The sequence below is a fragment of the Vipera berus genome (genome assembly GCF_964194415.1).
Source record: "Vipera berus genome assembly, chromosome: 2".
NCBI lineage: Eukaryota > Metazoa > Chordata > Lepidosauria > Squamata > Viperidae > Vipera > Vipera berus.
In genome coordinates this window covers 215,432,582-215,460,559 of record NC_138203.1, presented here as the reverse complement: position 1 = coordinate 215,460,559, position 27,978 = coordinate 215,432,582, and the positions used below count along the sequence as shown (strand labels likewise).

Sequence of the window (27,978 nt, the reverse complement as noted above, 5' to 3'; positions counted from 1 at the left end):
CAGGCGCTATAATATCCCGGCCCGGGTGACAGAAGCCTTCGACCCGCCTGTAGGCGGTGCGAGTTTCAGTCCGAGAGCGCCGAGCTCAGGTGGGTTGCGAAGAGCGCGGCGGGGCAAGGGCGAGTTCTCTGGCCGCCCGTGCTCCCGGACCCAGCCATGCTGCCCGCCGCCGTCCGAAGGTGGCTCCATAGACCCAAGGTGAGAGGCTGGAGCTCTTGTGTGTGTGTGTGTGTGTGTATGTGTTTCAGGAGCGGCTCCCGGGGAACAGAAGCCGGCAAGGGGGGGGCTCTTTCTGCCTCCCCCCCCCAGTTGCTGAACTAGCTTTGCTGGATGAGGAATTCTGGGAGTTGAAGTCCACAAGTCATAAAAGGGCCAAGTTTGAAGACCCCTGCGCCTAGGCGGTCTTTCTTCCCCGAGCGCAGCCCGCAGCTCCTCCTGGCCGCTTCTCCGTTGGCGGTTCCGCCTCTCCTTTTGGAAAGGAACAGAAAGATCGCCTCCGTTCGGGCTCCCGACTTGGCGGGAGCGGGCTGCTCCCTTTGTGCGAGGGCTCCGAAACGGGGCTTTCCTTTCCGAAACGGGGCTTTCCTGGTCTTCGAAGACTTGGCTCCTCCCGGGTGGATAGGCGGCTTGAGCGGCTCGAGAGACCGAGCGAGCGAGCGAGCGAGCGAGCGCTGCTTTCCCCCCGCTTTTTCGGCGACCGCTGCGGGAGGGCAGGACGGCTGCCGTTGCCTTTCGTCATTTGCCCAGCGGAGGTCCTGCGGCACAGCAGCAGCAGCGGCGGCGGCGGCTCGTAGTCGAACACGCCGTTGGACTCTCTCCGTGGCTGTGGAATCGTTAGCTCGAGGGTTCCGTCCCCTTTGTCTCGTCTGCCTCGTGCGCAAAGCCCGGCACCTCCCGATGGGTGGAAACGGCGGTGCTGGAGACGCGCTCGAAACGCGCGACGGGTCTGCGCTCCTTCCGACGGCAATGGGGTCGGGTTAGGTTAGGGCAGGGGTCTTCAAACTTGGCCCTTTTATGACTTGTGGACTTCAACTCCCAGAATTCCTCAGCCAGCAAAGCTGGCTGAGGAATTCTGGGAGTTGAAGTCCACAAGTCATAAAAGGGCCAAGTTTGAAGACCCCTGGGTTAGGGAATCTCTTGGTGGTTTGGTTTTGTTTTGTTGGTTTGGTTTGTCTCTTTGCTGTTTTATGTTCGTTTATGAGTTGGTACTCCGGAAAGCAACATCCCTAAGCTACGTTAACTTAGCTCCAGGATAGCCCGCGTGAGCAAGTTGCAGTTCCAACTTTCTGTCCTGTCTTGTCAACCTTGTGCCACCAACGGGGGGGGGGGGAGGGCGGCTTCAACAGTAAGATTTCTAGTAAAAAGGTAGAATTACTGATTACAGAAGAATGGACTGTAAAGCTTTTAATTTCGAGGATATGGTAAAGATCTTAGTGCACCTGAAAGACTATTTGTAACAGAGAGATACCACCGAGCAAATATGGGACTAAAAAGTATTGTTTTGCATTTGAATAATTACTGATATGATATATATATATATAGGTTTGGAGTTTATCTATATGAGTTAAAGTGCGATAGTTTAAATAGTTTAGGATTGTTTGCATAAGTTAGATTATGATTGTATTTTTATACCCTGTACTCAGCTCTGGGAAGTCGCGGGGGGGGGAGGGGAAAGGGAGGGAGGGGTTGGGGAGAGCTGGGGAGTGGGAAGACGGTGGGAGGGGAGGGGGTTGGGAGGGGTTTTGTTTTGCTAAAGATAAAATGTATTGTAAAACTTTTCAATAAAAAAAACCAGTGTTTTCCTCCGTGAGCTCCGTTCATTCAGGACCTTGGCTACCATACACATAGTATCGGCGCAGTATTCATAAGCCTGCAGGAAGCCGTCGAGGCAAAGGCTTGTGATTCGTGCTTGTAGCGTATCTGACTTTCTAGTATGTAACGAGATATGTTAGATTTTGAGCAAAAAAAGGGGGGAGGGGTTGTAGGAAACAATAAACTGCAACTGGGGAAAAAATGTACAGCTGTGAAACATTGTATCAATCAACAATTTTAACCTAAACCTGTCAAAATTCTGCCTGGGAAGAAGTCTGTATTCTGCCTTTTGTACCCCCCCCCCCAAAGTCTCAGAATAGTTGCCTACAGAGGGAAGATCTTGGCTGGGTGGATCTGAGAAGTTGAGGTTTGTCTGTAAGTTGTCTTGCTCTTTAGATGAAGGTGTGAGTACAACAGGCTTTGCAAGGAACAGTACTGACTATTGGTTGGCAAGAGAACGACTTCCTGCTGATTTATGACTCACTTTCCACTCAGGCTTGAATTTTGCAAGATATAATTTGAAAAGTATAGTATACACTTGGTAGACCAGTGAAGTTTGCCATATGGTGTGAGCTGTAAATTGCATTGCATTTCTGTGGCTTTATGGTAATTTGTCCACCTCGTGTTGCCCGGCATTATCACCTTTTCCACAGATGCATCAGTCTTATCAAAAAGTATAAATGTTTGTTTTGTTTCTTACTTGCAGTGAGCATTCTGGCTTAATTTCTTCTAGTAACAAATGGTTGGTTTTCAACTACAGTATCTGATGAATGAGAAGCAGTCTGCTCCTTAGCTCAAGGGGAAACCCTCCTCTTCTTGCATAGAGTCCATCCCTCACATCTGAACATCATAACAAGGAATACCATTGAGTTGACTATTTTAAATTTTATCTTGATTAAAATATCTCAATCTTCCTTCCATGAGTTTATCTATGGCTCCCAGTGGCTTTTTGATAATTTTTGTTCTTTTCTGAATTTTTTTTTTGCACATCACCCATCCCTATCAATTCTGGAGCTTATGCGAGGTCACATAAATACATCTGCAAGAAATGTGTAAGCAGCAATAACCAAGATGGATCAGATAGTTTTTATCCATAGAGTTAGTAGGACTTGATGGAGCCTAACAATAATGACAAATGGCATTAGAAACTTGATGGTCCACCAAGAATACACACAAGTTTGACACGATAACATGATTTTATACCAGGACTTTAGCTCTCTTTATATTCTTGATTTACACTCGGGCTGGAATTCATATAACCAGTTATGCAAGTATTGTTTGATTTAAGATAACTGGGTTTCACTGACATCAAAGGAATGCATTAGTTGAACTTCTTGAATGTGCCAGCACAATCTCTTCCCAGTTTGGTATCTTCTTGACCTGTTGGGACATCAAGTCCCTGAACTCCTAGGCAGTATGCTCAAAGGAGGGTGTTGGATTGGGAAAGTTTTTTTCAACATAAGTAGTCTATAATTTGTGTTAGCCATGTTGTGGCTATGTAGAACTGTTTAATAATGAGTGAATAAAGCTATGCTTGAACACTATACTTTGAATATATGTGGAAGCTGCATGTTTTCCCATTATATATTAACCTCTTCCTATCAGCTTTTATTTTCTATATATGTGGATTTTAATTTTATTGGCATGGAGGACTGTGCTGTGTCAGACCTGACAGCATTACTGTGCATATTAGACAAGTTGATTGTTTTTATTAAAATCTGGGAGCTTGCAGAAGCTTAAATCATCATTTTTTAATCTTTAATTTATTTACATCCTATGCTCATAATTAACACTGTTGAAAATCAATCTAGTTATGTCATTAAATTTTAATAGGATAAACTCAGGATGCTTTAGGAGCCACAAATTGAGGGTGTAAGGCTGCATGTCATCCACTGGGGTGGAGAGTGTTTTAAAAAATCCTGTTCCAAAAAAATAAATAAGTGATCACATGTAGTGTAAAAATATCAATTGTGGAATTAGCTCTTTCAAAAGTACTTCTATTATGATTTTCTGAAAATCCAGTTCTCAATTTTCTTTCAATGCAGGCACCAAAAATACCTCTCCATTTATTTTTTGTAGTAGTTATGAATTGGAAACAAAAATTTGTTTTTCATAAATGTAGTCAGATTGGCTTACGTATTCCCCATATAATGTAAAATAAAAATAACTTGATAAAACAGCCTTATCAGAAATAAATGAGAAATGCCTAGGAAAGAAATAAAGAAAAGAGAAATCAGCAGGACAAGCGTTCAACTCATTGCACCATCACAAAGAGGATTTTGGTAGTTTAAATCATTTTTTGACTACAAAAAGCTCAGAATGCTCAGATTCCCTCTTGTGGCAAGTAATATTTATTTATATGGCTATGAGATAGTGTGAAGGGCATAGGTCTCACTTAGTCTAAAATGCATGTATGGACACTAGAATTCAAAAGTGAGTGTACCTTGTTGCTACCATTAGGAAGAGAGGCATGTTTTTCTGCATTAAATTGCTATAGTATCAATCCAGGTGCCTGGATTGAAAAAGATTTGATATAATTGTCACAACTTGTCTGTACTCCAGTAGTTCAGACGTTAAAGTTTCCATTTTCTTGATTGTTCTGCAGCTTTATAAACATTTTAAGAAAGAAATTAAAACTGTCACGTTTGTGCAAAGCAAGCATGTAAATGATAGTAAAATCCATAAGAGCTTTCCTGCACTTCAGCTTTAAGCTGCTTGACTCCCATACTTAAATATCTAGAAATGAAGATGACTTAAGGCAACACTTTCCAGATTTCAACCCCTATAGCCACAGTGATGTTCTGTCTATACCACATTCCACAGTCCCTAACTGGTACATTCCCTTGCTTTTTTTTTCTTTTTGGTATGCCTCCCACCCACATGAGGGAAGCAGGCATAGAGCTCTTACTCTATTGTTGTTTGTTGTTGGCTGTGAAGTTGTGTCCAACACATTGTGACCCCATGGACAACGTTCCTCCAGGCTTTCCTGTCCTGTACTTCTGGAGTCCATTTAAGCTCATGCCTACTGCTTCAGTGACTCCATCCAGCCACCTCATTCTCTGTTGTCCCTTTCTTTCCTTGCCCTCAACCTTTCCCAGCATTAGGCTCTTCTCCAGTGAGTCCTTCCTTCTCATTAGGTGGCCAAAGTATTTGAGTTTCAACTTCAGGATCTGGCCTTCTAAAGAGCAGTCAGGGTTGATCTCCTCTAGGACTGACTGGTTTGATCGCCTGGCAGTCCAAGGGACTCGCAGGAGTCTTCTCCAGCACCAGAGTTCAAAGGCCTCAATTCTTTGGCGCTTACTCTATGGTGAGGCCTTTTAGAACACAAGGCTTTCTTTGATAGACCTTATATGTGGACTTCTGTACACTCTGTACATTGACTAAACACCCCCCCCCCCAATATTTGACACCTTTCTGTTTGGGTAAAGGAATGAGCAGCAGGGGGAGAGCCATGATAGTTCTTACCTGCAGGAACCAGGGTGATTGTTTCCCCGGCCTTCATTAGATTTATGTCATTGACTGTTGGTTAAATTAGAAAGTTGAAGAAAAACATCCTGGAAGAAGACAAACCACTTCTGCATTATTAATGAGAAAACCACATGAGCTCATCCATGAAGTCACTAGGAATTATATTCTACTCAAAGAAAACAGCTTTTGTGAGCAGCATCCCACAAAAACTTGCTTTGCCCAGTAACCAAAATAAGCTTGTGATCGTTACAGATACTCCCCAAAGTTTTCTCCTGAAGCCAAACAGTTCTAAGGGAAGTGTGAGTTAGTTTTCTTGTTTCATGGTTTGAACCAAACAGAAGCCACGTGAAAACCTTTGCAGTACCAGCCCTCTCCAAATCAAAGAAGACTCAGAAAAGGTGATCAGGTGAGAGAAACTTAGTTTAAAACAGTTGTGGATATCTGCATCCTACATTTTTAAAGACCTTCAGCTGAAACAATCAAGTTTCAGTGAGTTGCGAAGCTCAGAAAGAGAGGATATTGTCTTACTGAGCACCTTTAGCCAAAGATCTTCAGATTTTCTGGTGATCTTTTCAAAATTTCATTATCATGAGCCTCCTCTATAAATATCCTGAGCTGAGCCAATGTTTTTCATAAGTTGTGTAACACTTTTAGCTTGATTTTAAACTCATAATGTCATTGAAAGGTTAAAATAAGGTTTGCTTAACAAGGAGCCTTTCTGAAATAATTGATTTAACCTTTCAGCTCATTGCAATAAAAGGATTCCTCAGCAGCTTTTTCTTTGACAAAATTCTAGGGTTAAATAATTGCTTACTAACCCTTGTTCTTTATCCAGTCTTCCTCAAACATTAGCCCAAGTATATGTTGAAAGGCATCTGACCCTTTTCTAACGCTTCTAGACTTAATGTTAATAATTGTCTGCGATATTCCACCTAAAGGAATGTATGGATACAAATATTCTCAACATACTATGTCTGAATAATTTTGTTGAGTATAAACACCAGAAACAGAAAATAGGTCATAATTGTGATGTCTGGATGAAGCAAAATTTATTTATAATTAGCTGAGCATGTATCTTCCACACTGTAGTGTTTGATCATGTTTTTCCAGTAACATGCTTTATTTATAAACACAACATTGCTAAAAGGCCATTTACATATAATAATAATAATAATAATAATAATAATAATAATAATAATAATAATAATAATAATAATAATAATAATAATAATAATTAATAATAATCCTTTATTGTCAAAGTACAACTTGTGTACATTGAGATTAGCTGAGCCTCCCCCACTGCTCTTTCCCCCCAACACACAGTGACAACAAACCCTCCATCCTACCACACCGTGTGAACCAACTACACCACACACCGGCCTCCCAAGTCAATTCTGCATAAGTTCACAGAGATTATGTCCCATTTAAAAGCCTAACAGCCCACGGATAAAAGCTATTTTTCAGCCTGTTGGTACGGCTGGCTATATTCCTATATCTCCTACCGGATGGTAGGAGAGTAAAGAGATACCGTCCAGGGTGTGAGTCATCCCTGAGAATCTTCCTCACTCTTCCAAGGCAACGAGCCCTGGCAATGTCATCCAGTGGTGTCAGGGAACAGCCCACAATATAGCTTAGTACTGAACTCTGACTGGTAGATGTTGCAGACTAGTCAAGATTTTAAACATGGTCTCTTGCCATTATTTTCTTGCAGCATGATACTTCTCAAGGGAAAGTAACTTTTTATTTTTATTTACAAAATTTTAAAAAAGAAAAAATATACAAAATTATAAAAAGGGGAAAAATATAAAATGTATATTTAGATTTATCAATAAACTGAAGCCATAATTCATTACAATCATCCATGGTGGATCTATATTGTGATTAATATATGTATATTTGTGTGTGTGTGTGTGTGTGTGTGTGTGTGTATGTCTCTCTGTGTGTGTATTTGTTTCTGTATGTATGTGAATGAGTATGTACATTTTCTTTTGGGACCGGGCATCAGAATTTCATTTTTTAATGTGTTCCAGTGTGTTCACAGAAAAAAGTGACAAAGGTTATCTTTTATCTCTTATTAATTCTTCAAACCTCTAAATAGTTGGAAATGTACATTAGGAGAAAAGTAACTTGTTTGGAAAGCGTGTAGACTTGTTTCACATATGTTAAGTCATGATTTGAGCAATGATAATTTGTATAAATGAAATTGTGATTTATTTCATAATCAAATAAGCCAGAACTGTAAACCATGGTTTGCAAACCACAATGGGCTGGGTTCACATAACAGGTTTAAGCCAAAACTAAAAAGCTACATTATACCAAACTGAACCTAGTCATACACGGATTCTTAGTATTTGGATTCTTTTGTCTGGTGACATACAGATGGGACACTGAAAGTTGATTTAAATATACTGGATATCCAAAAGATTCTGATCATGACACCTTAAGTCCAGCTTCCTGTGTCAGTCATAAGAATGAATGTGTGTCATTCAGGTTATTCAAGAAATACTATAGAGGCTGTATTGGTCAAACTGATGATCTTGTTATACAGGTCATTGTAAAGTCCTGGTCTAATTACATCATTTGTGGATTTGACAACAGCTCAATATATGGTCAAAGAAAACAAGCTGAACACAAAAAAGTAATCTGTACAGCAGGCTCAGTCTACTGCATTCTGTGTGGCTTTTATTTCAACAAGGCAGTGGATTTGGAATGAGTACTGTGAAAAGACAGAAGAAAATTATTTATTTGTACATGCCTATTTCCATCCCCCATTGCTTAAAAACAGACAAAATAAAATGAAAATATGTTATGTGATTAAAAGTCTGAAGAAAGTTAATGAACACAAACTAGGTAAATCTATTAGCATGTTGGCACAAAACCTCACTGAATATAAATATATGAAATGAGAAATAAAAATGGCTTTATCTGATGCTGAAAAGACAGAATTAAGCAAAATTCCCTGGAGAGAGCAAATATAAAGTCAGGTTACTAAATAAGCACATTTTTAGATTTTTATGTATTTAGGGGAGATAGATTTAAAAGATCAGAATATGGAAGCAAGGTCATGAAGGAGCAAACAGTCAATATCAAAACCAAAATTTTACAACATTCTTAGAAGCAAAATAGGTGCTACTATAGCTGTACGAATATTTGAAAATGAACTGGTTGATTATATGCCATCAGGTCAATGTTGACTCTAAGTGACTCCATCGAGATGCAAGGACAACACAGACTTCCTAAACAAACTGAATACATTTTTTTGTAGATTTGAGGCATCCAATAGCTCTCCTGCTAGGAAAGCTGTGCCCCATCCTGATGAGCAAGTGCTAAACTTTGATGTCACCTCTGTCTGGAAAACACTGAAGAAAGTTAACATTCAGAAAGCAGCAGGGCCAGATAACATCCCTGGACATGTCCTTAGAGATTGTACAGATGAACTGGCTTGTGTTCTCACAGATATTTTCAATCTCTCATTGCAGCAGGCAGTGGTCCCATTATGTTTTAAGATGGCCATCATCTTGCCAGTGCCCCAAAAGTCCACAATTACAGGTCTCAATGATTATTGTCCGGTTGTACTGACATCCACCATTATGAAATGCTTTGAGAATCTGATAAAGGACATTATTGTATCTAGCCTCCTGCCAGCATTTGACCCACTTCAGTTTGCCTACCGACCAAATCGCTCTATGGAGGATGCTATTTCTTCCGTTCTCCATCTTAGCTTGAAGCACTTAGAGGAAAGAAATATGCGTTTGTTGTTTGTCAACTTCCGCTCGGCGTTTAACACAATCATTCCCCAGCATCTAATAGACAAACTGGGTCTTTTAGGCTTAAACACTCCTTTGTGCAACTGGATTCTTGATTTTCTTACCAACAGGCCCCAGTATGTGTGAGTTGGAACAAACACCTCTAATACTATTTTCTTGAGCACAGGTTCTCCTCAGGGCTGCATTCTAAGTCCACTGCTGTTCACCCTGTTCACCCATGATTGTTGTGCTAGGTTTGCCACCAACCATGTTGTGAAGTTTGCAGATGATAAAACAGTAGTGGGCCTTGTTCATGATGACAATGTGGATGCTTACCACAAGGAGGTTAAGGGGTTGGTGAACTGGCGTAAGGGAAACAGCCTAGTTTTAAATACCAGAAAAACCAAAGAGATCATAGTCGATTTCAGAAAAGGCAGGCACAGCCACACTTCTCTGTGCATTAATGATTCACCTGTGGAGATGGTTACCAGCATCAAATTCTTGGGTGTGCAGCTAACGAGTAGGCTGGCTTTGTCGCTCAACAGCAAGACACTGGTGAAGCGGGCACAGCAGCGCCTGCATTTTCTGCATCACATGAGAAAAGCACATCTTCCTTCTCCTATCCTTACCACTTTCTACAGGGGGATGTTCGAGAGCATCCTGCCATACAGCATCACAGTCTGGTTTGGAAGCATCACTGCTTCAGACAGGAAGGCGGTGCAGAGAGTGGTGAGGATGGCTGAAAAGATGATTGGAAGTTCCCTCCCTCCCATCCAGGACATACCACAGAAGCATTGCTTGAACAGGATCCATAACATTATCTGGGACACTACAGATACTCTTCACAACCTATTTTCCCTGTTACCTTCTAGGACAGGGGTGTCAAACTGCCGGCCGCGGGCTGGATGCGTCATCCGGAAGCCGTGCCCACCCATAGTATGTTTAGGTGTGTGTCATGTATGTGTTTCACTTTGAGAACGGGCAACTAAAGTTCATTTTTGATGTGTGCTGTTGTGCTCACAGTAAAAAAAAAATGACAATAAAGGTTATCTTACCTATCTTAAGTGATGACATATTCTCCAAGTTATTCTGTCCCTCGCCTTGATCCTTTATGTTTTCAGATGTGCATCCATTGCTGCTGTAATTGGGTCCATCCATCTTGCTACTGGTCATCCTCTTCTCTTTCCTCCTTACCTTTCCCAGCATTATACAGTTCTCCAGAGAATGAGCTTTTCACATAATGTGTCCAAAGTAGGATAATTTGAGCCTAGTCACATGAGACTTCTTCAGTGAGAACTCTGGCTTCGTTTGACCATCCATTTGTTTGTTTTCTTGGCTATCCATGGTATTCTAAATAGCATTGTCCAACATCAAAATTCAAAAGTGTCAATATCTTGTCCTGCTTCTTCAAAGTCCTACACTCATTTTCATAGAGTGCCACAGTACCACAATTTTTACAGGGAAGGTATTACTGCATTGCAGTATTCTGATCTTTGTAGATATAGACACTTCACAGCATCTGAATACCTTTGCCAAGCTTTTCATTGCTACACTACTAAGTGCTGGTCTGCAAAGTATTTCCTAATGACTGGTTTCTCTACTATTGAAAGGTGGAAGCTATCCACCACTTAATTTGTCAATTCTAAGCCTGATTTCTGTATCTCTTGTCATTAGTTTAATCATCTTTATATTTAATCTTCGTCACTGTGTTCTCTGACTTTCATTAGAGTTGCAGATTGTTTGCACTTCAGTAATCAGAATACTGCTATCAGCATAGTACATGTTCCTCCATTTTAAATTGTGCTTATCATTTTCCAATTCAGATTCCCTTAATACGGTATATAATCAACACACAAGTAGAGAGTATAATTTACAGCCTTGCATGATCTGCCAATCTGGAGCCAGTCTGTTTCTCCATGTTCTCTCCAGACCATAGCTTACTGACCTATGTATAGGTTTCACATCAGGAGAGCGTGAAATTCTGAGATTCCCATTTTACTAAGCACATTCCACAGCTTTGCATGATCAACACAATTAAAGGTCTTTCTATAATCAATGAAGCACATATTTGCTTCTCTTTTTTTATTCATATTTCAAATATTCTCTTAAGAGTAATCTGGCTACATTTGTGTGCCATCTGAACTTTTAGCAGGGGTCTGTTCTCCGAGCTTGTTGTTTAGCTCCTGGACATTTCATTTCCAAACTAGGTACCTTCTTCAGCGGGGTCTGCATCTGGACTTTCTCAATAGGAGTTAAGGTCCCATGTAAAACATATTCTAGTAGTTAAACAGAATATCAACCAGAATATCTACTGTATCTCTATGGCCAGTTAAAGACCACAGCAAAGAATGAATGAAATAACACTCCATAATTTAAACAGTGACTTAAATAGAACTAAACCTCCATCTAGAATGCATAGCCTTGGTGGAGCAGTGGGCTAATGCCTCCTTAAGTAACACCAGCTGCCTGCAATTAGTGCAGGTTCGCGTCCCACCAGGCTCAAGGTTGACTCAGCCTTCCATCCTTCCGAGGTAGGTAAAATGAGGACCCAGATTGTTGGGGGCAATAAGCTGACTTTGTAATAATGCCGCTTGGGGGGCCCCAAAAGCCCTAATAAGCAGGCATATACATAGAATGAAGGCTACTGCTAAGCTTGTAAGCCGCCCTGAGTCTTCGGAGAAGGGCGGGATATAAATGGGATTAAAATAAATAAAAAAAATAAATTAAATCCCACCTTTCTGGCCAAACTACTGCTTTATGTTCCTCTGCCTTGTCTGAATTCAGCTTCAGTTTACTGGCTTGTGTTCAGTCTACAGAAGATTCCTGCAACTTTGCATGATTTTAAGGGAGGTAAATGGAGTTGTGATCCTTCAGTACTTCTCTGTTCCAAGACAACTTCTCTCTGAGCCAGATAACCCTTGCCTTGGTGCTGAAAGATGTTGAAATATATTAGTTAATGAATAGGGTCATGTTTCTCTTGTCATGCCAGATCAGGCCGCACATTAAACTGAAGATATTTCAGTGTCAAGAAAAAGTGAGGAATCAATTTATGACAGATACAGAGAATCCCAGTCCTCCAAAGTTATCTTGATTAGCAATACCACAAAACATACGTCTTGTCCAAAAGAGATATTTTTGGACTTGGATGATGGCATTGTAGTTTAAATCAGGGTGCTAAGATATTATTCCCACATACAAAGAGATGTTTATAACCTTAGGGAATCAGTCCATCTACATAATCCCGTTTGTTGTAATGATTGAGGAGAAAGGAGCAGACAGATGATAAGTGGGCCTCAGGAACTGCAACCTACCCAATAACACCCATTTCAGAGGCCCTGAAACTAAAGCTGCATTCATGGGACTGTCCATATGTGAGTGTTATCCTCAAAACATTTAACAATCAGATGTGAAGCTCTAAGCAAATTTGCCAAAAAATGCAACATCTCAGGAAAAAGAAGTCCACATTTCCCACCCAGAGACTTCTATTGGAAGATGCTAAGTATGGAGATACAAACTGTCTTGAATTTTTACAAGGTCATTTAGCATCACCTCCTTTCTGATTGGAGTGTTTGGCTAAGAGCTCCTATATCCCTTACCTGGCTTTTTGTTATGGAATCTAGTGTCTTTTTTGGACCTGACTTTTGAACCAACAAAACTATTACTATTCTCACAGTTACTGGAAAAAACAAAAATTAAGCAGCCTGTGACTCATAATGGAACTTAGATTGCAAGGAGTAAGCCTATGTAAAAATCATAACGGAAGTCCAGTCAGGCTTAGCTTTAGTATAGGCAGGAAAAATCAAATGCACAGGTATAGTATAGGTGGTACCTTGCTCAATAGTAGTAACTGTGAGAGGGATCTCGGAGTCTTAGTAGACAATCACTTCAATATGAGCCAGCAGTGTGCTGCAGCTGCCAAAAAAGCCAACTCAGTGCTAGGCTGCATTAACAGAGGGATAGAATCAAGATCAAGTGAAGTACTAATACCACTTTACAATGCTTTGGTAAGGCCACACCTGGAATACTGCAACCAGTTTTGGTCACCACGATGTAAAAAAGATGTCGAGACTCTAGAAAGGGTACAGAGAAGAGCAACAAAGATGATTAGGGGGCTGGAGGCTAAAACATATAGGGAATGGTTGCTGGAATTGGGTATGTGTAGCTTAACGAAGAGAAGAGTGAGGGGTGACATGATAGCAGTGTTCCAATATCTCAGGGGCTGCCACAAAGAAGAGGGAGTCAAGCTATTCTCCAAAGCACCTGAAAGCAGGACAAGAAGCAACGGATGGAAACTAGTCAAGGAGAGAAGCAACCTAGAACTAAGGAGAAACTTCCTGACAGTTAAAACAATTAACCAGTGGAACAACCTGCCTCCAGAGGTGGTGAATGCTCCAACACTGGAGGTTTTTAAGAAGAGACTGGACAGCCATTTGCCTGAAATGGTATAAGGTTTCCTGCCTTAGCAGGGGGTTGGACTAGATGACCTCCAAGGTCCCTTCCAACTTCTTCTTCTTCTTCTTCTTCTTCTTCTTCTTCTTCTTCTTCTTCTTCTTCTTCTTCTTCTTCTTCTTCTTCTTCTTCTTCTTCTTCTTCTTCTTCTTCTTCTTCTTCTTCTTCTTATTATTATTATTATTATTATTATTATTATTATTATTATTATTATTATCATTATTATTATTATTATTATTATTATTATTATTATTATTATTATTATTATTATTATTATTATTATTATTATTATTAGATGTTTGACTTTTCAACCCTGTTCCATTTCTCAGGATTTTTATTTAATAATTCTGTGAACCCAAGAAGTGTATAAATGAGTAGAAATAGCTGGCTAGTGATTGCTACAAGTGCAGTGTTTATACTTCTGAGACCATCCTTTTTGTTGTTGTTGTCAAAGCTTCATGCCTTCCTAAGCATGTGGTATGACTATACCAGAGGTAGGCAACCTCGGCTCTTTTATGACTCATGGACTTCAACTCCCAGAATTCCTGAGTCAGCTATGCTGACTCAGGAATTCTGGGAGTTGAAGTCCATGAGTCATAAAAGAGCCGAGGTTGCCCACCCCTGGACTATACCAAAAGATTGGGCACATCCTGAGATTGCAGAATAATTTATCTTGACTCTAAAATGCCACTACAAAATCAACTATTTGAAAAGATTCCACCCTCCCTCCCTCCCTCAAGTCTCCAAAAATTGTCTTCATCTCCTTTCCAGGCAATGAATGCATCACTGTTTGGTTTGGTGGTTGCAGTGCCTCAGATAGAAGGTCCATACAGAGAGTGGTAAGGACTGCCGAGAAGCTTATGGGAAGCGAGCTTCTCACTATTCAGGACACTGCTTATAAGTGCTATGTGTTTAGAGCTCAAAGCATTGTTAGAGACCCCACACACCCAATTTAGGGTCTGTTCCTGTTGCTCCCTTCTGGGAAGAAGTTTCAAAATATTTCCAGCAGGACTACCAGATTCTGTAACAGCTTTGTTCCCTGTGCCATCCATCTGGTAAACTCGCAAGATTCATTTTTCTCGCCATGTACATGTATACATCCAAACTAGACTGTGTTTCTCTGTGTCACATAGAATATATGTGGGTATGTGGGTACATGCAATTTTGTCGTATTTATGTAATGTATAATGGAAGTGGTGACCCTTTTGAGAGCTGTATGCAGCAAAATCTCATTTTAATGTATGCCAATCAGTGTATATTTAAAGTGACAAATTTATTCTAACACTTCTAAAACTTCTAAGGCATCTAAGACTGAACAAGTTAGTGAATGGGAGAAATCCCATGCCAAGAAATTTGGACATGGGAAAGAAAACTGTTTGATTTTGATTTGTTATTAAAATCCCATCTATTGATCTAGATAGTGAGCAGAGAGCATTAAAGACTAGGAAATTTCAAGAACTTTAATAAAGCAAGGGTGCCATTTTTGTTTTGCTTTGTTTAGCCTTGTTTGCCAAAGGAGGAACAGCAACAGCTCCCAAGCTGTTGCAAACTAATTAAGTAGGACATTGTGGAAAAACATTTTAGAGAACCCCCACAAGGAAGCCAGGAAGCCCAGTTCACCATAAGTTCTATATGTAAGTGCATATCACACTTAAATTATCTTTGTTAAAGAAGTGCTTTTCCCACACCCCACTTCAACAACAGCTAAGCTATGTTACACTTCACCCATTATAGTACTTCAGAAGAAGTTCAGAAGACCAATAGCGGAGAAGGACTTACTAGCTATTTCAGTCTGTTGTAGATATGTTCCAACTTTCTGGTCCGCCTCTTCTGTCTTCATTTTGTTATTGTCTCTTAGAGCAACCTATGAAAAGTAGAGGAAGCTTCTTGCCAGGACTCAGAATAGCATAGTTATGAAATATTATAATTCTGTGACATACTTATTACAGTATTTGTGTGCGTGTGCCTTCAAGTCTGTGTTTCAGTGGTGATTCCTGGCAACTGTCTGAACTAGTCCCTGCAGTTTTCTGGGCAAGATTTTCAGAACTGGTTTGCTCTTGCCTCCTTCCTAGGTCTGAGAAGGAGTGACTGGACCAGAATCACCCAGCTGACTTTGTGCTTAAAGTGGAACTAAAACTCATAATCTCCTGATTTCTAGCCTGAATCCTTGACCACTGCACCTGGCTGCTCTCAATGAAAATTGGTTCGTCACACAGTCTGCCAGACATTCAGACAAGATTTGGAATTTTTATCCACCCACTGAGTCCTTCCCAAAGTCTAGGGATAGGCAGTTGTTGATGTTTGATAGTGTATTATATTTATCATACTTATTATATGTTTTGTATTTTTTTTTTCTGTTTCTTCCTCTTGTACAGTTGAGTTTGTCTATTTCTTGTTATTTCCAGTTTTGTAGAGGTAAATCACTGTTTAGTTTTCTGTTTTTCTTTGCTTCAGCAGATGGATTTGCTCTTTAACTTAGTAGTGGGAGCAAGCCTTGGTGGAGCAGTGGGCTAATGCCTCCTTAAGTAACACCAGCTGCCTGCAATTAGTGCAGGTTCGCATCCCACCAGGCTCAAGGTTGACTCAGCCTTCCATCCTTCTGAGGTAGGTAAAATGAGGACCCAGATTGTTGGGGGCAATTAAGCTGACTTTGTAATAATGCCGCTTGGGGGGGGCGAAAGCCCTAATAAGCAGGCATATACATAGAATGAAGGCTACTGCTAAGCTTGTAAGCCGCCCTGAGTCTTCGGAGAAGGGCGGGATATAAATGGAATTAAAAATAATAATAATAAAAAAATGTCTAAGACAATTCTATCACTTTAAAAAAGACAAGTCTTTTAAAATCTATCGTGCTGAGTTTGCTCATTCTGGTCCAGTGTCATTTGGAGAATGTTGCATATTGGAAAAGGGTTAACTTTTCTGTGGTGAGTAAGAAATAGTTTTAGTGGCCATAGAACATTTCTAAGATTAGGCCTACACCCTCTTATTTGTTTTGCGGAAGGAGAGGTACAGCATGAAAACAAGAAGGCAATCAGCTTACAAGGAAATTTAAGAATTAGCACTCTGCTACATTTTCCCCAAGAAATTTTGCATTTTCTGTGGTGGTTGCAAATTGCTTTCTAAACAACAATAATAATAATGACCAGACCTTGTATCTGGTGCCCAATGATAACTCTTTGAGTTGAGGAATGGATGGGTCTGATTTGTTTATTGACCTGTACTAGTTATGGTGATGTGCTTAGGATAAATAGAAAAAACAGCCTATTCACTGAGGTTTCTTAGTTATCATTTGTACAGCTCTTTTTAAAGTACAATTAGAATTATTTTCCCAAGGAGGTGAAGATCCTTAAAAAAGGTTCCACAAACTGTATCTAGTAATCACTGTATATGTGCTTTGTTTACATTGGCAGAAAAAATACTGTACTGGAAGTATTATAATGGTTTCTACTTTCTTAAAGAATCCCATTATAATTTATATTCTATCTGTTCTTTGCTCCAGTGAAGGGGAATAGAGTTTATTTAATGGCCATTGGGATACGCAATCCCCTTCATGGATTATTAACTTGCAATAGTGAAGGGGCTTGCAATAGCCTAATAATACGTTCAGAAAGGGTAGGTCATATTGTAGACGGGATGGGGTGAAGATCCACTGGAGAAGAACAAAAGAAACACTTCCAGTGTTCTGCCAAAAAAGAAAAATGAACATTCACAAAATAGGATAATAAAGTAGACCAGAATGGTTCACTTCATATCAGAAATTCTGAGAATAAGAAAATTGTGGAAGCAATGCAGCTGCTCTCTTTGTTGAAAAGGAATGCATCAAAATGAGTATGTGAATGCAATCCCAAAAATGATGGAATGACCTCAAATGGAATTCTAAGTAAATTAATCAACATCTGATCCACATCTGCACTCCAAGTATAAGTGTAATTCAGGCAATAAAGAATTTTTTTTATCAATAAATAAAACAATTTGAAAAGATCTCTTGCAAAAATTTGAGCTACTTCCCTTTCCAAAACAGATTTCATATTAATTGTAGATAGAATAATATCTTGAATAATGAGAAAATTTGGCTGGTGCAGGAAATGAAGTAGGCGACCACCATCTAGAAGATGCCTCTACTCGGGGACATCACCAGATGGACAACACCAAAGTCGAACTCTCTTTTATGTTCTATAAGCATAGATAGATAAACTCTATAAGTCAGTGAAAACAAGACCTGTTCAGATCACAACCTATTGCAAAATTACTAGTTAAGCAAAAAAAATCCTCCAAAACCACCAGACCAATCAAGGTACATGCTCAACATTATATGAATGTAGAAAGTAAAGGATAGATTTAATGGACTTAATTTGATAGACAGTTTGAAGAACTCTTGACTAAAATTTTTGACTTTATTGAAATGAAGTGAACAAAAATATCCCAAAATGCAAAAAGTAAAAAAAACGCATAATGGCTCTCTGCTGAACCATCAAAAGTAGCTGAAAAAATATGGAAAGCAAAAGACAGAGGAAAATTGTTCAACTAACATTAAGTTCTACAGAAGATCAAGAAGGAATAAGAATATATATATAAATATACAGTGCAAAAAAATGAATGGGAATGACAAGAAATTTATTAAAGAAAAGTGCAGAAATAAAGGTAAGCTCATATGCAAAAATGAACATAATAAAAGATGAAGGAAAAAAGTATTGCCAAAAGAAGAAAGAAATTAGAGATGGTACAAATGTGAAGGTCTTTGATAAGACCTTCATCAGAAATTTATAAAATTGATGATTGATCTAATTGAACAGGAAACAGACATACTGGAAATTGAAGTTAAATGGCCTCTAAACTTTTTTGCAAATAATGCTGCAGAGTTGATGATAAATCAGCAGAAATGTTTAAAATTTGTGTTAAATTGGTGTCTGTGGTTTGTACACAGATATGGAAAACCCAGCAGCAGACAAAAAATTTAAAAAAAATAATTATTCCAATACTAAAAAAGGACAGTGTTGTGTTCAAATTATTGAACAATTGTGTTTATTTCACATACTAGTTTTACATGCTAGTAAGATAATGCTCAAGCTTTTGAACTCTAGACTTCAAATGTACATGGGATAAACACTGTACAAAGTACAAGTTGGATTCAGAAGATGCAGGAGTACCTGAGATCATATTGCTAACATCCAAAGGATAATGGGAACAGCAAAGCTCATTTTAATTCATAGATGATGTATGATGTAGACCAGGGGTGTCAAACTCACCACATCACATGACATGTTGCGACATATTGTGACTTTTTTTGCATTGTCGGAGCTGGGGTGGGTGCAGCCTCCATATGATGCAACCGGCCCGCAGGCCATCAGTTTGATACCCTTGGTGTGTAGACCATAACAAATTTTGAATAGTCTTTAAAAACATAGAAAAGCTGGCCTACTGACTTTGTATGGTGACCAGTTAGATTGGAATAATGGAGCAATTAAATAATTTCAAGATCGCATAAAGTTAGTTTGTTTGGCTTGCATGTAGAACATACTACAAAAAATAGAAATTGGAATTAAAAATGCTAGGAGAAACCTCAACAACCCAGATTGGTGGCTGGATGTGAGGAGTACTTAGGAAATCTCTTGTTGAAGATGAAAAAAATGGAGGTCAAAACCTGGTCTGATGCTCAATAGTAACAAAATAATAACAAAAAAAGATAAGACTATAACAACAAACAGTGTCAACTCAATGCAAACAGTGGAAAAGAAGCTAAAGTAGTAACAAATCTTATTTTCGTAAAAATCAAAAGTTCAGAAGCACAGTAATTGTAGCCATGAAATATAAACATGTTGCTAGTTGGGAAAAACAAAGTCAGATTGAAGCAAATTATTCATATTTAGAGACATCATACTGACAAGATTATATACAGTGAAGGACATGGTCTAGATTTTACAGCAATGTAACACTTAGGAAAGCCCTGTGAGAAGATGAACAAAGAAAGATGTATTCCTTTGAATTATAATGCTGCAGACAGTTGTTGAGAATACTTCAAGAAGAAAAACATATTTCAGTATTAGAAGGAGTAAAATCAAATTGCTCGCTAGAAATGCTAATATTGACATGTTGGACACATAATACAAAGGCAAGAATCTTTGGGGAAGACCCTGATACTTAGAAAATCAATGACAATGCAAACAAAAAGTTGATGGGAAAAAAGATGACCACTAGTGACATAAACATGGGCATACCAGACCTCAAAGTAGCTGAGAAATTATCCTCACAAAATTATCTCTGTCAGCGGATAGAGTCAGAAACAACAAGAGCACATTGCTTAGTATGAATGAATGATGATTAAATGCTAGCAATCCTTGAGAAATAGCTAGGTTGGGTCTGTAGCAAAAAGAAAAAGGAAGTGTTTTGTTATTTTTAAAGATTCATTATGACATGACCTAATTTGGGAAACAATCTATTTTGGCTTCGTTTACTGAATTTCTACCCCATTTTACAATTACACGACAACCCCAAACCTTCCCATCTGAATAGAACAAAGCAGCTGACTAATGGAGCTGTATAGTAATTTTGTTTATTACAGTGACAGAGAACCCAGGCCTTTGAACACAACACATTAATAGTCTTACCAGTTAGTGGAACCTGAGTGAAAAGCTGGGGTGCATTTCACTCTGAGATTTGGCCTGCATCACTTCTTTGGGATGGGCTCAAAGGGATGACAGTTGCAAACACTTAGTTGTTACTGTCTGGATTCAGTGCAATGTTTTCAAACTTAAAGCTTGATCTCAAAGTTAATATGCTGTAATGGAGTAAACTGGTAATAATAATTTTTCATATCTTGTTTCTTCTGCCTCTTCTCCTGTTTCTATTCTTATTTACAGTACTATATTGCATTTTTTACACTTGCCTAACCCATGGCAACTCTGAGCAGTTCAGAGATAAAAACATCAGAACAATAAAATAATGCAATGATTAAAAACAAAGAACAAAGATGGCATAAACCAGACAACAAGCAAAGTAAACTCACATTACTCAGAAGAGGTTTAAGTTACCTTGCCAAAGCTCTGAGTGAAGAGCCAGGGCTTCAAGGCTCTCCAAAATATCAAAGCCCTCCTGAAATCTTGAGGGCAACTTTATTCCAGAAGGCAGATGGTACAGCAGATAACACATGCTTCTAACAGATAACATTATTTTAATCAAAGGAACATGGAGCACACCAAACCTTCCAGATCTAATTGGTCAGACAGATACTATGGAAGAAAAGTCTTCCATAACCTTCAAATAACCAGGCTATTTGCCATGTATAGGTAACCACCATCATCTTGAATTATACCCAGAAACAAACTAGTAACCAATACAACTTGCAAAGTAAAGTGTTACATGGTCATACTGAGGCTTGCCCATCGTTACCTGTACCTCTGCATTCTGAACTAGTTAAACTTGTAGGTGATCTTCAAGGACAACCCTATGTAGAGTGTTTTGCAGTAATCAAGCCATCAACTGCAGATTGACCAGCTTCTCAACAACCTTCCCCAGCCTCTTGAGCAGAGGCTGCCTCACCACCTCTTTCAAAGCAGGAGATACTACAGTATCATCTCATACAAGAAGAGCAATACCATATCATGGACCCAACCATGGCTCATCTCTTTTGGCCACTTTTATAACCCAGAAATGGCCTGTATCCATAAACGGGGTCAAGCTGACAGCAGAGAGAACCCTGTTCAGATCATACCATCAGACCATGCCCAGGCACCGTAGTCTGATCTGCCCAGTTAAGTCAGAGTGAGCTGAGGTGAGCCAAGATGGCTGAGTGGTTAGAATGCGGTACTGCAGGCTACTTCTGCTGACTGCTGGCTGACAGCAGTCTGGCAGTTCGTCTCTCACCAGCTTAGCCTTCCATCCTTCCGAGGTCGGTAAAATGAGGACCCAGATTGTTGTGGGCAATATGCTGACTCTGTAAACCGCTTAGACTCTAAGCCTTAGAGAGTGCTGTAAAGCACTGTGAAGCAGTATATAAGTCTAAGTGCTGTTGTGATTGCTATCTTTATCTGGCAGGTAGCCTGATTAATACTCACAGTAACTCCACAGATGTTCTGTTATGGGGCCCTTCCTACCCAGAGGGGAGTGGGTTCTCCTAAACAGCTGAATGCCTATTAGCGACTCTTTTTCAGAAAAGTTCTCCACCTTAGTTATAATTCACACCATGCCCTTTTTAGATTTTGCACATTCGTTTGCAAGTATACTGCAAGGTTCTGTAGTCCATTTCACTTCCTTTATGTTTGTTTTAGTTATATATTAATCTGTATTGCATTCATAGTTCTGTGATATACATCTTAATCTTTCTATTGTGTTGATAAGCTCAGGAAACTCGGATTGGTTTCTGATACTTGAATTAAGTAGAGATATTGCTGAGCAAGCAGCCCCTGGAGAATTTCTGCTCAGTGAAATAGTTTTTTGTTAACAAGAAAATTCTCTCCCTTCTTTTCTTGATGACAGGGCTTCATATCCGCCAAAGGAATGAATCTCTCTGCTCTGCATTCCCAAACAGGCAGCAGCAGAATGTTAGATGAGGAGAGTGCCACAAATTAGGAAACCTGTCATACAAAAAAATTCTCAGTCTGAAACACTCTGGAATCCTGTCTTCTCTGTGCTTGTCACATCCCTACCCCTATATATATATATGTATAATGTCCAGTAAATTCTCAACCTTGAAGGTTTCTATTCTCCGTTTTTTAATTATATAACAATTTTCTCTGGCTCCTGTCTCAGCATCTCACCATCTAAAGTTGAAGATTTTACTCCAGAGGTCCCCAACATTTTTGGGCACCAGGGACCAGTTCCGTGGAGAAAGGTTTTTCCACAGACTGGAGAGTGCGTGTTTTTGTGTGCTGCCTGCATCCCGTAGATGGGGATTTACTTGTTTGTGCAGACCGGTTGCTGGCATGCCGTGGCCCAGTACCAGTCCACGGACCGGGGGTTGGAGACCCCTGCTTTACTTTGCACACTATTCACTGACTTAGGACGAATTATAAATCTTGATTGGTTGATATTTGTAGGAAAACAATACAGCAGAAGAATAAAATCATGAGTAGGGCTTTTAAAACTAAAGCCCCATTGGTAGATACAGTCCCCATCCTGGAATAAGATTGCAGGTTGAACTGTTTGTTATTTATAGTATGGCACATTCATATCATATTTCAAAAAACCCCACAAGAAATAAAATTACAAAATATGAAACAGAAAATCTAAAATATTATAAACATATGGCTAGATTGCAGATATAATTTTTTGCTTCATTTGTCACAATGAAATGCAGGTTGGGCTGTGTGCACCTTAATTTAAAAAATTACCCAGATATAGAAAACAAGCACATTGGGGAAAAAGCTAGATTAGAATTCACCTGGCAACTACTTTTCTGCATCAAGGGAATTTCTTTGTTTATATCAAAGTATACATGTAATTAGGTACTGCTGAACATGACTGTCTCGTATTGTATGGCTGTGTATAACCCAGGCTTCTCTTTCTCTCCTCAGCGTTCTGATCCAAGACTGCTGTCGCAGTTTTTCTATGCTGATGAACGAGTGACTCAAGTGGTAACAGAAATCAACTGCCTGGACGTAGAGACTGATCCCCAACAGTATCTGACACTGTTAAACCAGTTGCATCTTAGTCAGGTAGGATTTTTTTGGAAGAGAGCAAAAGGTATGAGGTGGTAGCAGATCAGCAGTCAGGAGGTGGTGAATGTAACTGTGCAGCATTCACAAACAGAAGTGGGACTTCCTCCTTGCATTTTTCCTGTATGCCCACATGTGTCCTTGCAAATATTTCTATTTGCCTTTCTCCTGTTGGAATTCTAGAACTAGCGGTTATTCCTGTCAAGGGATACAAAGTAAGAGGTTTATGGTATAAATTGTCATTCTGTTTCCTACATTTAGGCAAGAATAACCAAATGCACAAGTATGGTATAGGTCAGGGGTAGGCAACCTTGGCTCTTTTATGATTGTGGACTTCAACTCCCAGAATTCCTGAGTCAGCATGGCTGGTTCAGGAATTTTGGGTATTGAAGTCCACAAGTCATAAAAGAGCCAAGGTTGCCTACCTCTGGCATAGGTGGTACCTGGCTCAATAATAGTAACTGTGAGAGGGATATTGGAGTCTGAGTTAGTGGACAATCACTTACATATGAGCCAGCAGTGTGCTGCAGCTGCCAAAAAAGCTAACACAGTTCTAAGCTGCATTAACAGAGGGGTAGAATTAAGATCCCCTGAAGTGTTAATACTACTTTATAATGCTTTGGTAAGACCACACTTGGAATATTGCATCCAGTTTTGGTCACCACATTGTAAAAAAGATATCTATAAAGAGTGCAGAGAACAAAAATTATCAGGGGACTGGGGGCTAAAACCTATAAAGAGCGGTTGCTGGAATTGGGTACGTATAATGTATTGAAAAGAAGAATTATGGGTGACATGATAGCAGTGTCCCAATATCTCAGGGGTTGCCACAAAGAAGAGGAGGTCAACTTATTCTCCAAAGAACCTGAAGGCAGAACAAGAAGCAATGGATGGAAACTAATCAAGGAGAGAACCTCTCTAGAACTAAGGAGAAATTTCTTGACAGAACAATTAATCAGTGGAACAACTTGCCTCCAGAAGTTGTGAATGCTCCAACATTAGAATTTTTTAACAAGAGATTGGACAACCATTTGCCTGAAATGGTATATAGGGGGTTGTCTGAGCAGGGAGTTGGACTAGAAGACCTCCAAGGTTCCTTCCAACTCTGTTATTCTGTTACTTCTACCACTCCCACTTCAGCTGGGCTGCAAACCCTGATAGTTAAGTAGCCCAACTCATTCATCCATTTAGCCTGTGCCCTTGAAATGGGTTGAATTACAATTCTGATCATTCTCACGGAAACCAACTAAAGGATTATTATTATGGTTGCCTGCACAGTCAGCCAGGGATGTAGACTGCAGTTGGCATTTTTATCCACCTGTTGAATCCTCCCCAAGAGCTTGGAATAGATAGACATTGTTGTTGAATGATATTAATGATTTTAATATTGTCAAAGGATGTAAGCTGTTCCAAGTAAAACTGCCTTTTGCAATTGACTGGTGGTGAATATGTCAATGCCTATGGTGTTCAAGTGGTGCTCCAGATATTTTGTATTGAACTTGAGGCACTAATATTATTGTTGTTGGTTTCTTCAAGTCAGTGTTAATTCCGAACAAATGCCTGGACAAGTCCCTGCAGTTTTCTTGGCAAAATTTCAAAGTGATTGGTCACTGTCTTTTTACTAAGGTTGAAAAGACAGTGACTGGTCTAAGGTCACCCAGCTGGCTTTCTACTCAAAGCAAAACTAGAACTAATGTTTTCTGGTTTCTAGACTGGTGTCTTAACCACTACACCAAACTGTCATTAAAGGTTAATCTGGGTTTTCCCTCTTTTCAGAGTACCAGTTGTGTGGTGCACCTTGTATAGACTGGGTGGCAAGAAGAAACATGGACATTTTGCAGCAATGTACAGTCTCTACTAAGTATTTAAAATAATTTTATATTTTAAAAGTAAAATTTTATCCCTTCTTGCAAATGCTTCAAACTCAATTCTGGAGCCTCACCTTTTTATTGATTTCAGTGGACAATATGCCACAAGTGTTCCCTTATAGTCTGATGATTTTTTGTAGCTTTATTCATTTCTAGCTCAAATGCAAGGTTATGAATTTGCCCTGCAGTATAGGTCTGAGAAGAATGGATTTCTGTCTATTGATATGTTGGGAATAAGTCAAATGTATTTTTAGAAAAAGTAGAAATATTTCTTTTCTTTTGGGCAGGCTGAGTTACTGGCTATCATAGAACAGATCATGGAGGAATGTATCCCCAAGGAACGTCATGATCGTGACTATGTCATCAAATTCCCCGAAGACCTTCTAGTGGACAACCTACGGAATCATATGTTGTTTGCTGCTGAGGTGAGTCACGGAGGGAAGATACTAAGATGCCTCCATAGCTCCAGAATATGATCCGATAAAGTCAAATGTCTCCTATTTTTGTATTGCATTTAATATGTAGTGTAAATGGAGCCGTACTCAGATATTAAGCACTTGCCTGACCATGCTCTGAAAATTTGGGTTTGATCCACCTCCTGTGTTTTTTATGCTTTTATATATGTAAAACATTTACATGGTTGTCCATCTTACACCACAACTCTGAGTGACTCCCAGATTATCTAGTATGGTCCAGATGGTTGCTGAATATTTAGGAAATAAAAGTTCCTTCTTTACTGAGATAGAGTTTGAAATTATTTGAGAAATTAAAACTCACTACCTTGTGGGGACTGCTCATTTGAACTCTGAAACAACTTGTATGCTGTATTGGGGAAAGTTCTTCTTTCTTTCTTTCTTCTTCTTTCCTTCTCCGCTCCCGCCCACTCCTCGCACTTCTTCCAGCATCACACCTAATTCTGTTCAATTTCAGCCAGACAAAGTGAAGCAGGTCAAGACCAGGTGGTTTGGTAGAGGGATCACTAATGGTCAGGGCACAAGAAGGTACCATTCCTCTCTCCAGGCATTTTCAGCAGCCTTGTTGTTGTTGTTAGTTGCGAAGTCGTGTCCGACCCATCGCGACCCTATGGACAATGTTCCTCCAGGCCTTCCTGTCCTCTACCATCTTCTGGAGTCCATCTAGGCTCACACCTACTGCTTCAGTGACTCCATCCAGCCACCTCATTCTCTGTCGTCCCCTTCTTCTATTGCCCTCAATCTTTCCCAGCATTAGGCTCTTCTCCAGTGAGTCCTTCCTTCTCATTAGGTGGCCAAAGTATTTGAGTTTTAGCTTCAGGATCTGGCCTTCTAAAGAGCAGTCAGGGTTGATCTCCTCTAGGACTGACCGGTTTGATCGCCTTGCAGTCCAAGGGACTCGCAGGAGTCTTCTCCAGCACCATAGTTCAAAGGCCTCAATTCTTTGGCGCTCAGCCTTTCTTATGGTCCAACTTTCACTGCCATACATTGCAACTGGGAAGACCATAGCCTTGACTATACGCACTTTTGTTGGCAGGGTGATGTCTCTGCTTTTTAGTGTGCTGTCTAGATTTGCCATGGCTTTCCTCCCGAGGAGCAAGCGTCTTTTAATTTCTTGGCTACAGTCCCCATCTGCAGTGATCTTGGAGCCCAGGAAAATAAAATCTGTCACTACCTCCATTTCTTCCCCATCTATTTGCCAGGAGTTGAGAGGGCCGGATGCCATGATCTTGGTTTTCTTAATGTTTAGTTTCAACCCAAGTTTTGCACTCTCCTTCTTCACCTGCAACAAGAGACTCTTTAGTTCTTCTTCACTTTCTGCCATTAGAGTGGTATCATCTGCATATCTTAGGTTGTTGATGTTTCTTCCGGCAATCTTAATTCCAACTTTTGATTCATCTAGCCCTGCCTTTCTCATGATGTGCTCTGCATATAAGTTAAATAGGCAAGGCGACAGTATACAGCCTTGCCGGACTCCTTTCCCAATTTTGAACCAATCAGTGGTTCCGTGTCCAGTTCTCACTGTTGCTTCTTGGCCCGCATATAGATTTCTCAAGAGACAAATAAGATGGTCTGGTATGCCCATCTCTTTAAGGACTTGCCACAGTTTGTTATGATCCACACAATCAAAGGCTTTAGCATAGTCAATGAAGCAGAAGTAGATGTTTTTCTGGAACTCTCTAGCTTTCTCCATGATCCAGCGTATGTTAGCAATTTGATCTCTAGTTCCTCTGCCTCTTCGAAATCCTGCCTGTACTTCTGGTAGTTCTCGATCCACATACTGCTGGAGTCTAGCTTGTAGAATTTTAAGCATAACTTTACTAGCGTGAGAAATGAGTGCAATGGTGCGATAGTTTGAACATTCTTTGGCACTGCCTTTCTTTGGAATTGGAATGTAAACTGATCTTTTCCAATCCTGTGGCCACTGTTGAGTTTTCCAAATTTGCTGGCAAATTGAGTGTAGCACTTTTACTGCATCGTCTTTTAAGATTTTGAATAGCTCAGCTGGAATACTGTCACCTCCACTAGCTTTGTTGTTGCTCAGCTTTTCTAAGGCCCACTTCACTTCACATTCTAGGATGTCTGGCTCGAGGTCAGTGACCACCTCATTGTGATTATCAGGGACGTTAAGCTCATTCTTGTATAGTTCTTCTGTGTAATTTTGCCACCTCTTCTTAATCTCTTCTGCCTCTGTTAGGTCCCTGCCCATTTATCATGCCCATTTTTGCATGAAACGTTCCTTTCATCTCTCCAATTTTCTTGAAAAGATCTCTGGTCCTCCCTATTCTATTGTTTTCTTCTATTTCTTTGCATTGTTCATTTAAGAAGGCATTCTTATCTCTTCTAGCTATTCTTTGGAATTCTGCATTTAATTGGGCGTATCTTTCTTTTTCTCCCTTGCCTTTCGCTTCCCTCCTTTCCTCAGCTATTTGCAAAGCTTCCTCAGACAGCCATTTTGCTTTCTTGCATTTCTTTTTCTTTGGGATGGTTTTGGTTGCTACCTGTTGTACAA

The 27,978-nt window shown here is 39.8% G+C and overlaps 1 protein-coding gene across 1 annotated transcript in view; it reads left to right on the top strand.

The window, feature by feature from the left end:
- ZFYVE28 (zinc finger FYVE-type containing 28) overlaps positions 1 to 27,978 on the top strand; it is a gene marked incomplete at its 5' end in the record, with an annotated part of 51,675 nt that overhangs the window by 6,763 nt on the left and 16,934 nt on the right. The window contains 3 exons of the mRNA XM_081319042.1: positions 54 to 198; positions 22,985 to 23,125; positions 25,281 to 25,418. Coding sequence (XP_081175168.1) covers positions 54 to 198; positions 22,985 to 23,125; positions 25,281 to 25,418 — 424 coding nt within the window. The remainder of the gene's footprint in view (positions 1 to 53; positions 199 to 22,984; positions 23,126 to 25,280; positions 25,419 to 27,978) is intronic.